At 35.8% G+C, this 10920-nt stretch overlaps 1 protein-coding gene across 2 annotated transcripts in view; it reads left to right on the plus strand.

The window, feature by feature from the left end:
- LOC127214697 (histone demethylase UTY) overlaps window positions 1–10537 on the plus strand; it is a 141183-nt gene extending 130646 nt beyond the window's left edge. For both annotated transcript variants that reach the window (XM_051175000.1, XM_051175001.1), the window contains 2 exons: window positions 8511–8681; window positions 9833–10537. In XM_051175000.1, coding sequence (XP_051030957.1) covers window positions 8511–8681; window positions 9833–9859 — 198 coding nt within the window. In that variant the 3' untranslated portion in view covers window positions 9860–10537. The remainder of the gene's footprint in view (window positions 1–8510; window positions 8682–9832) is intronic.
- Window positions 10538–10920: the final 383 nt, after the last annotated feature.

Here is a 10920-nt window from a genome sequence, read left to right on the forward strand (position 1 = left end):
GCCCCCAAAGTCCCTTTGTGTACCAGGGATACATCCTGTCTGCTCAGTCCTTCTGGCTGAGACCCATGTTCAAGGGGTCTGAGTCAGTCCCATGCTGGATTCCCAGCTATCAGTCTAGGGGCCCATTAGCTCCTCCTTGTTCAGGTCAGCTGTCTCTATGTGTTTCTGCAACCTGGTCTTGTCCTCTCTCTCTGCACCTGGGTTCTAGTTAAGTTGTAGGTGTTTGTTTCTCTTTCCAACAGGTACTAGATGAGGGCTCCATGATGGTGGATATGTTAGTTGTTGATCTCATTATCAGGGAAGGGCATTTATGGTAGCCTTTCCATGGAAGCTCAAATTGTTAATTGGAGTCAGTCTTGTAGGTCTCTAACATTTTTAGGTTCAGTTTTCTCTTCAAAACTATAATGGCTCCATCTTTTATATTTTCTTTCTCCCCCCCCTCTCTCTTCAGTCTTCTATTCCTCCCCTGACTCAATCTTCCTAGTCCCATGTGCTTTCCTCTCCTCCCCTTCTCTTTCTCCTAGTTCACTCTCCCCTCACTACCCTTCCTCTCCCTTCTGTGAGGGACCTTATATGAAACTCTTAGAATACACCTTGTATCCTAGTTCCTCCGGCAGTGTGAATTATAGGCTGGTGATCCTTTGCTCTAGGTCTGAAATCTATATTTGAGTGGATACATACCATGTTCCTCTTTTTGTGACTGGGTTACCTCATTCATGATGGTTTCTTTAAGTTCTGTCCACAAGCCTGTGAATTTCAAGATTCCATTACTTCTTTCTGCAGAGTAGTATTCCATTGTGATTTGCCACATCTTCTTTATCCATTCTTGAGTTAAGGAGCATCTAGTTTGCTTCCAGGTTCTTGCTATTACAAATAATGCTGCTACAAATATAGATGAACACCTGTCTTTGTTGCATGGATGTTGATAATTTGGGTATATGCCTAAGAGGGGGATTGCCAGGTCCTGTGGTAAACTAATTCCCATTTTCCTGAGGAACCGCCATACTGATCTCTAAAAAGGCTATACATGTTTGCACTCCCACCAGCAGTGGAGGAGTGTTCCCCTTTCTCCACATCCTCTCCAACATGAGTCATCATTGGTGTTTCTAATTTTAGCCATTCTGGCAGGGGTAAGATGGTATCTCAAAGTTGTTTTGATTTGTTTTTCCCTGAGAGCTAAGGATGTGGAGCATTTTCTTAAGTGTCTTTCAGCCTTTTTGATTTCCTCTATTGTGAATTCTCTCTTCAGTTCTGTACCGCATTTTTTAATAGGGTTATTTGGTGTTTTGTTGACTAGCTTCTTGAGTTCTTATATATTTTGGAGATCAGCCCTTTGTCAGACGTAGCATTGACGAAAATTTTTTCCAAGTCTGTGGCCTGCCACTTGTCATGTCCACTGTGTCCTTTGCCTTACAGAGACCTCTAAATTTGAGGAGGTCCCATTTATTAATTGTCGATCTCAGTGTCTGTCCTATTGGAGTTAATTTCAGGAAGCAGTCTTTGTAGGTATGTTAATATCAGTATTTTCAGTTTGATTCCATTGGTCTACTTGGTCTGTTTTTGTGCCAATACCAGGTTGTTTTCAGGACTATAACTCTGTAGTAGAGCTTCAAGTCAGGGATGGTGATACCTCCTGAAGTTCTTTTATTGTACAGGGTTGTTTTGCTATCCTGGGTCTTTTGTTTTTCCGTATAAAGTTGATTATTATCCTTTTAAGGTCAGTGAAGAATTGTGCTGGGATTTCAATGGGGATTGCATTGAATATGTAGATTGTTTTTGGCAAGATTGTCAATTTTACTCTGTTTATCCTACCTATCCAAAAGCATGGAAGATAATTCCATTTTCTGGTATCTTGTTTAATTTCTTTCTTTTAAGATACAAAGTTCTTATTATATAGGGCTTTCACTTGTTTGGTGTTACCCATAGATACTTTATGTTGTTTGTGGCTATTGTAAAGTGTGATGTTTCTCTAATTTCTTTTCTGCCCCTCTGTAGTCTGAATAAAGTAAGGCTTTATTTTTTTGAGTTTATCTTGTATCCTGCTAGTTAGCTGAAGGTGTTTATCAGCTGTAAGAGTTCCCTGGTATAGTTTATTGGGTCGCTTATGTAAACTATCATATCATCTGCAAATAGAGACAGTTTGACTTCTCCCTTTCTAATTTGGATGCCCTTGATCTCCTTTTGTTGTCTTCTATCTTTAGCTAGAACTTCAACTACAATACTGGTATGGAGAGAGAGGACAGCCATGTCTTGTTTATGATTTTGGAGGAATCATGTTAAGTTTCTCTCCATTCAGTTTGATGTTGGCAGTTGGTTTGCTGTATATTGTTCTTATTATGTTTAGGTATGTTCCTGTTATCCCTGATCTCTCCAAGACCTTTATCATGAAAGGGTGTTGAATTTCGCCGAAGGCTTGTTCAGCATCTAGGGAGATGGTCATGTGGTTTATCTTTTTCAGTTTGTTTATATGGTGGATCACGTTGATAGATTGTTGTATGTTAAACTATCGCTGCAACCCAGGGATGAAGCCTATTTGGTCATGGTGGATGATTTCTCTGATTTATTCTTGGATTCAGTTTGCCAGTGTTTTATAGATTATTTTTGCATCGATGTTCATCAGGGATATTGGTCTGTAGTTTTCTTTCATAGTTGTGTCTTTGTATGGCTTGTGTAGATTATTTTTGCATCGATGTTCATCAGGGATATTGGTCTATAGTTTTCTTTCATAGTTGTGTCTTTGTATGGCTTGTGTACCAAGGTGATTGTAGTCTGGAAAAAGAGTTTGGTAACGAAACTTCTGTTTCTATTGTGTGGAACAATTTGAGGATTCTTGGTATTAGTTCTTCCTTGAATTTCTGGTAGAATTCTGCAGTGAAGCCATCTGGCCCTGGGCTTTTTTTTTTTTTTGTAGGAAGGCTTTTGATGACTGCTCCTATTTTATTGTGGGTTATCGGTCTATTTAACTTGTTTGTCTGTTCTTGGTTTAATTTTGGTAAGTGATTGTTATCCAGAAATTTGTTCATTTCCTTTGAATTTTCAAATTTTGTGGAGTACAGTTTTTCAAAGTATGACCTGAAAGTTGTCTGGATTTCCTCTGTGTCCGTTGTTATGTTCCCCTTTTCGTTTATGAATTTGTTAATTTGCATGTTCTCTCTCTGCTTTTTCATTATTTTGGGTAAAGGTTTGCTTATCCTGTTGATTTTTCTCGAAAAATCAATTCTTTGTTGCATTGATTTTTTTTTTTTTTTTTTGTATTGTTTTCCTGGTTTCTGTTTTATTGATTTCAGCCCTTAAATTGATTATTTCCTGGCATCTACTCCTGCTTCTTTTTGTTCTAAGGCTTTCAGTAGTGCTGTCAAATTCTCTCATGTGACTATATCCTGTTTTCTTCATAAGGGCACTTTGTGCAAGAACTTCCCTCGTAACAGTGCTTTCAAGGTGTCCCACAAGGGTATGTTGTGTCCTCATTCTCGTTGAATTTTAGAAAGTCCTTAATTTCTTGCTTTATTTCTTTTTTGACCCAGGTATTTGTGCATTGTTCAGTTTCCATAAGTTTGTAGCTTTTCTGCGATTTGTGTTGTTGTTGAATTCCAATTTCAAAGCATAGTGGTCTGATAAGATTCAGGGCACTATTCCTATTCTCTTGTATCTGTTGAGGTTTGTTATGTCAACTAGTATATGGTCGATTTTACAGAAGGTTCCATGTGGAGCAGAGAAGAAGGTATATTCTTTTGTCTTTGGATGGAATGTTCTATAGATGTCTGTTCAACCCAGTTGAGACATAACTTCTGTTAGTTCTTTTGTTTCTTTGTTGAGTTTCTGATTTGTGGTCCTGTCTAGTGGTGAGAGTGGTATGTTGAAGCCTCCCACTCTAAGTGTGTGAGGTTTTATGTGAGGTTTGAGTTTTAGTAGTGTTTCTTTTACGAATGTGGGTGCCTTTGTATTTGGGGCATAGACGTTCAGAATTGAGACTTTGTGTTGATGGATTTCTCCTGCGATGTATACGAAATGACCGTCTTCATCTCTTGATTAATTTTGGTTTGATGTCTGACTTGTTAGAGATTAGGATAGCCACTCCTGCTTGCTTCTTGGATCCATTTGATTGGAAGATCTTTTCCCTGCCGTTTACCCTGAGGTAATGTCTATCCTGAAGCTTAGATGTTTTTCTTGTATGCAGCAGAAGGATGGATTCTGTCTTTGTATCCATTCTGTTAGCCCGTGTCTTTTTATAGGCAAGGAAAGAACATTAATGTTGAGGGAGAGTAAGAACCATTGATCGTTAATGCTTGTTTGTTTTAGATTTGTTGTTGGCAGTGGTATTGTGGGTATATTTGTCTGTTTTACCCTTGGGTTCTGGTGAAGTTGAATTATCTGTTTCCTATGTGTTTGTGAGCATAGTTAACTTCCTTGGTTTTTAGTTTTCCTTCCAAAATTTTCTGTAGGGCTGTATTTGTAGATACATACTGTGAAAATCTGGCTTTGTCATTAAATATCTTGTTTTCTATGTCTATAGTGATTGAGAGTTTTGCTAGGTATAGTAGCCTTTGCTGACTTCCCAGCTATCAGTGCATGAGCTCCTCCTTGTTCAGGTCAGCTGTTTCTGTGGGTTTCTCCAGTCTGATCTTGACCCCTTTGTTTATTCCTTGTCTCTCTCAGGAGTTTGGCTCAGTGTTTAGCTGTGGGTATCTGCTTCTGCTCCCATCAGCTACTAGACGAAGGCTCTAGGATGGAGGATAGTTATCAATCTCATTATCAGGGCAGGGCATTTTAAGGTAGCTTCTCCTCTGTTGCTAAGATTGTTAATTAGGGTCACCCTTGTAGATCTCTGGGCATTTTTCCTAGGGCCAGATTTCACTTCAAACCTATAATGGCTACCACTATATGGTATCACTTTTCTTTTTCTTCTGTGTTCCTCCCCTGACTCAATCTTCATGCTCCATTATGCCCTTCCTCTTGTCTCCTTCTCTTTCTCCTAACTCACTCTCCTCTACCCCATGCTCCCAGTATGTTTGGGAGATCTTGTCCCTTTCCCCTTCTGTGGAGGACCATGTGTGTTTCTCTTAGGGTCTTCATTGTTTCCTAGCTTTTCTGGTGGTGTGGATTCTAGGCTGGTAATCCTTTGCTTTATGTCTAAAAGCCATAAATGTGTGAGTATATACCATGTTCCTCTTTTTGAGACTGGGTTATCTCACTCAGGATTATTCCTTCTACTTGGTGTTTGTAGAGTATCTATCCAGCTCCTTCTGGCTTTCAGCGTTTCCGTGGAGAAGTTTTGATAGATCTGCCTTTTTATGTTACCCGGCCTTTTCCTTAACAGCTCTTAATGTTCTTTCTTTATTCTCTATGTTAGGTGTTTTGAATCTTATGTGTCAAGGGGTCTTTTTTCTTTGGTCCAGTGCATTTGATGTTCGGTATGCTTCTTGTACTTTCATGGGCATGTCCTTCTTCAGTGATTTTGTTGAATATGTTTTCTGCTCTTTTAAGCTAGGCTTCTTCAACTTATTCTATGGCTATTACTCTGAGGATTAGCCTTTTCACAGTGTCCCACATTTCCTAGATCTTTTGTGTTAAGGATTTGTTGGATATAAGATTTTGTTTGGTTGTTGAATCTACTTCCTCTAGTCTATCTTCAGCACCTGAGATTCTCTCTGTGAACTCTTGTATTCTGTTGGTTATGCTTGCATCTGTAGTTCCTGATTGTTTACCCAGTTTTTCTATTTCTAGTATTTTCTCAGTTTGTGTTTTCTGTATTGTCTCTATTTCAGTTTTCATGTCTTCAACTGTTTGAATTGTTTCCTTCATGTGTTTTATTGTTTTTTTCCCATTGTCTTTCCATGCTATAAGAGATTTGTTCATTTCTTGCATTTTTTCATTTGTTTGTTTTTTCCTCCATTTCTTTCATTTTTTATTTTTCTTTTCTTCCGTTTCTTTAAGGAACTTTGCTATTTCCCCTTTTAGGGTCTCTAATATCATCAATAAATTGCTTATCGGGTTGTTCTCTTCTGCTTCATCTGTGTTGGGATGTTAGGTCTTGCTGGTGTAGATCCCTAGACTCTGGTAGTCATATTAGTCTTCCTGTTGTTGAATGTGTTCTTATACTGTCATTTTCACATCCCTTCTTCCAGGGGGTGCAGATGGGGGTGTATGTCTTTCACAGTCAATACTGTTCCAAGGTTCTGTTGGCAGCAGAATCTGGATGGTTTGGTTTGTATCCAGGTCTCCCTCCAGGTGGGTGCAGGCACAACCAAGACTCAAATGATGGCAGTTGCTGGTTGGTTTTGTTTGCCTCTCCAACAATGGATTCTTGTGGAACATTATCAGACTATGTTCACAATGAAGGGACAGAGGAAAGAGTATTATTTGTAGTCAGACTAGTAGTGGGTGAAAATAGTGTCTTTTTTTTTTTTTTTTTCTGGACAAAGGAAGAATGCTAGAAATTTGTTTTTTTATGGCAAATATCCTACTATTCAGAAACATCTCTAGATAAAGAAAGAGTTTACATTCTTATAATTTATGAACATTGGTAGATATTGTTGTTCTTTTGCTATAATTGCTGCCTACGAAACAGAAACACAAGTCTCAGTGCCCATGTGGAGTTTATTGGTAGAGGGGGGAGAAAAGGGTGGTGGTGTCTGGTGGCCAACCAAAAGCAGGAGAGAGAGGAAGAGAGTCAGAGGGCAAGAAGGGTGGAGAGAAAGAGAGCAAGATAGAGAGCTAGGTAACTCATGAACAGCCAGGTAAAGCGAGACATACTGATGACATGGCCATGAGCGTTCAGCCCATTGGAGGAGAGGTCAGCAGACTGCTGGTTTCCAACAGATATATTTAAAACACATGATAGTCAGAAATAATTGAAATATTTGATAATTGGGCATAGTATGGACAGAATTGTCATTCATTTGGAAGTTGTTGATATGACCTTTAGATATAATTGCTATAAAGGGTCTAAGATTGTTCCCTAAGTATAGAAACCCACTTGCCACCTGATATTGGAAGTCTGATGGTGAGAGACTCAGCTTTACAGAATTGTCCCTTGATGGGTATGCATGCTGTGGATACTAGAAATTTTTTTTTAGCCTATTGGAAGTTTCAGAAAACAGAAAGAAAATTGGGATTTTGACAAAACTGTCTAAGATGAAAGGATTGGCTATCAATGGTGAGGTTAAAAAGAAGTAGGAGTTTTACTTTTAATTGGAAAACTGAAAGCATGTTTATATAGATTTTATTAGGTTTTTTTTTTGGCTTGTTTGTTTGTTTGGGGTTTTTGTTGTTGTTTTGGAGTTTTTTTGTTTATTTTTGAGACAGGGTTTTCTTTTTTTCTTTTTCATATGTAAATTTTTATTGAAAATAATTTTTCTTGTAATATATTCTGATCGAAGTGTCTTCCCCCAGCTCCTCCCAGATCCTACCCAGTTCCCCACTTCCCCAACTCCATGCCCTTTCTTTCTCTATTTACAATATAAATACATAATCAAGCAAAAACCCAAACAAACCAGAATTTAAACAACAAAAAACCCAGAAGAAATATACATGTACACCCAAAACTTATAAAAATATGAAACCAGGAACCATGATACATAAACAGACCAGTAAGACAAAAGACACCCAAACAAAGCAATAAGAGAACACAAAAATACCCAGGATTTTCTTATGTAGCTTTGGAGGATGTCCTGGAACTAGCTCTGAGGACCAGGCTGGTCTTGAACTCGCAGAGATCCACTTGCCTCTGCCTTCCCAGTGCTGGAACTAAAAACATGTACCCCCATTGCCCAGTTCTATTTTTAAGTTTTTCTTTTTGTTTGGAGGGATGGTTATCAAACATGCATAGAGTTTGATGGTTTAAGGAATTTGGGAGCATCAGAGGGATGGGAAAATCATCATTGTACATTATGAAAACAGTAGATAAATTAAGTAATAAACTTGCAATAGAGCAGTTTATTATAGGATCAAAGAAATTATAGCTTGTTTTATACAAAAAAGTAAATCTGTCCTAGTATTAGTGCATAATCCTTTTCGTAATGGTACTTAAGCTTTTGTAACTGTCCACTACCTTTAAAATGTACTTATTTTAATGCTCACAAATTTGTTTGTGCTTGTACTTGTTTTCATTTATTTATGAGGATGAAAGCTGAATACTTCTAACTCATATTATCAGTTTCCAAATTTTGAAAGACTACAAATTATATTTGGTTACATATGTTGTTGGGTTGTTTATATTTATTTGTTTGTTTTTCCTGATAAAATATTGAATATTTCTAGCTAGGGTAAAAAAATAAATTATGAAGATTCATCATAAGAAAATGTTTTATCTGATTGTACACAGATGTTGTGAAACCATTATAAACTTTACTGTATAGAATCTTGATGGAAAATATTATTTCCATCTTTTAGGTCTGTCTGTGTTAAATGATATCTCATTGCATTTAATGATACCATTTTAGTACTTTCTCTAGCCAAATGTTTAAATTCCAACTATTTTTCTTTTGCTCCTTTTTCTTGTGTAACAATAGGTGGAAGTATTTAATTTGCTTTTTGTCACTAATGAAAGCAATTCTGAAAAGACATTTAAGGTACATTGTCAGAACTGTGCACGAAAAACAAGTGGAAATTTGGAAAATTTTGTGGTACTAGAACAGTACAAAATGGAGGACCTGATGCAAGTCTATGACCAGTTTACATTAGTAAGTTCTTTAAATTGTCACTGTCTATTATCTTGGTTGTAAAGTAGCAGTTTGGATTCTAAGTATCTAAATGTGAAAATCTATAACCCAGTAGATATATTGTACATTATAAACCACACACACACACATACAAGTTTTTTGGGTTTTTATCTAAGAATGTTGTCAGAGTTAAATCTTCCTTTGCTTTTTAGAGTATTATAGCCTATATATTGTTGACATTATCAGACAATTAGTTCTTCTCTAGTAATTATCCAGATGGAAGTATGTGTATTTCAATTTAATTTTCTTTATTTGAAATGTAATAATTTTATTTCTACTAATTTTATGAAAATATTTTAGGAATCCAGAGTAAATGTGAAATTTATGTGAGACCATCCTCTATTTCATGAATTGCACAGGTGTTTATCTTTTATATTATTTATTATTATATTTGAGTGTTTTGCCTTCCTTTATATCTGTATACAATTTACAAAACTGATTTTTAATTTCAATAAAATAGTGGTTGAGGTAGCATTTCTATTTCTACTAGCTGTGTTATTTTTTTTTTTCATTGTAGGTATTATTTTAGGAGCTTTATTTCTATATTGGAAATTTGTTTTCTTATTTTTGTTATTGTTGATAGTCATCTTGTTTGGGGAAAATTTAAAACATCGTGGAATGTTCAAAAAAGTAATAGAACAGAAAGATAATCTGTGCACATTTAGAATTTAAAAATATTAACATAATAATATTCTGAAAGTTTTTGACTAAACAGAAAACTACAGAAACAGTGATGGAGATTTTGATAGCAAAATCTTGGGCACTGGTTTCAGGATAAATTCTCACTTGGCTGGCTGTTAAGATTTTTTTCTAGGGCATGGGAGGATGTCTTACCTGTTAAGAGTACTAACTATTCCAGAGGACCTGGGTTCGATTCTCAGTACCCACAGGACAGCTCAAACTGCCTGCAACTGTACTCTCAGGGGTTACAACACCTGCACAAAGACACACAGGCAGGCAAAGCACAAATGCACATTAAAAAGAGAGAGATTTTGTTTCTTTCAGACTCAAGCATTAAGAGGCTGTTAGTATTTATTTATAGTTCTGAGATACAGAAATACTCCTGCAGGCTTGTGTAACAAATCCATAATATCATTTTCTTTTAATTGTAGGCCCCATCATTATCTTCTGCATCTTAACATTGTTCGAGAAATATTGGGAACATTGTTCTTCAGGAAATATGCTACTTATTTTGTATTTCATAAGATTATTATCTCAAAGCTAAGTCTATGCAACCTCTCAAGAATAGAACAGGACACTAAACAGTACAGCTTGTACTCCAATATGCATAAAGTTGAACCAGATGGATTCCATTTTTTGTTAAAAATTAATGTTAGTATATTCTCATGATTTATATATATCTGTCAGAAATACTGTTTGGACTGCATTTCTGAGCTGATGGGTTTATGCTGTGTATTAGTCTTTAATTTCTATCTCCAGAATTACATAGAGTCCTAGTTGGCTATTTCTTTGTAAGACAATTACTAAATTAAAAAATTCTTCTGAAGTCAAAATAATATAAAAAAGGCTTATACTGCCCTCTGTCTCTATTGTTTTGAAGCCATGATTTCATGTGGTTACAAAATAAACAATAACTGTGAAGGCAATTATAATGGGTTGCATATAAACAATAAATTTCTGAGTGGTGTTTTTTGTTTTTAATCTTGACTCAGATTTACACATTAGATATATATTGATTTCTTGAAATTATTTGTGAATAGAATGTTGTTATTTTTTGTAGACTTCCTTGCCATTAAATACTGAGTTGCATAATTTTACATACCAGTTTTATATATGCAAATAAAGCTATTTAGGATTGTACATAAACTTATTAAAATTGTTTAATGTTTATAGGACTTTTTAATGTTTGAGTTTTGAAGTCTATTTACACATACTCTGTTCCTTTTCAAATTTAATGAATATATATATATTATATATGTATTTTTGTGTTTATAAACACATGTATCATATGTAGAAATGTCAATATATTACTGTACAAGGACATGACAAAACTTTAATTTTTATATATCTGATTGTTTATAAAATATGTATGCTTATTTTTAAAAGGTCATAAATGTCTTTCATTCTGATTAGGTAGCAGCTTCTGCAATGACAACTGGCAAATTGTTGCTGTCGTAAATATTTTTTAAAGGCAAAAAGCAAATAGAAAAGTTAAGATTTTATGGAAACATATAGGTTT

The sequence above is a fragment of the Phodopus roborovskii genome, unplaced genomic scaffold (genome assembly GCF_943737965.1).
Source record: "Phodopus roborovskii unplaced genomic scaffold, PHOROB, whole genome shotgun sequence".
Taxonomy (NCBI): Eukaryota; Metazoa; Chordata; class Mammalia; order Rodentia; family Cricetidae; genus Phodopus; species Phodopus roborovskii.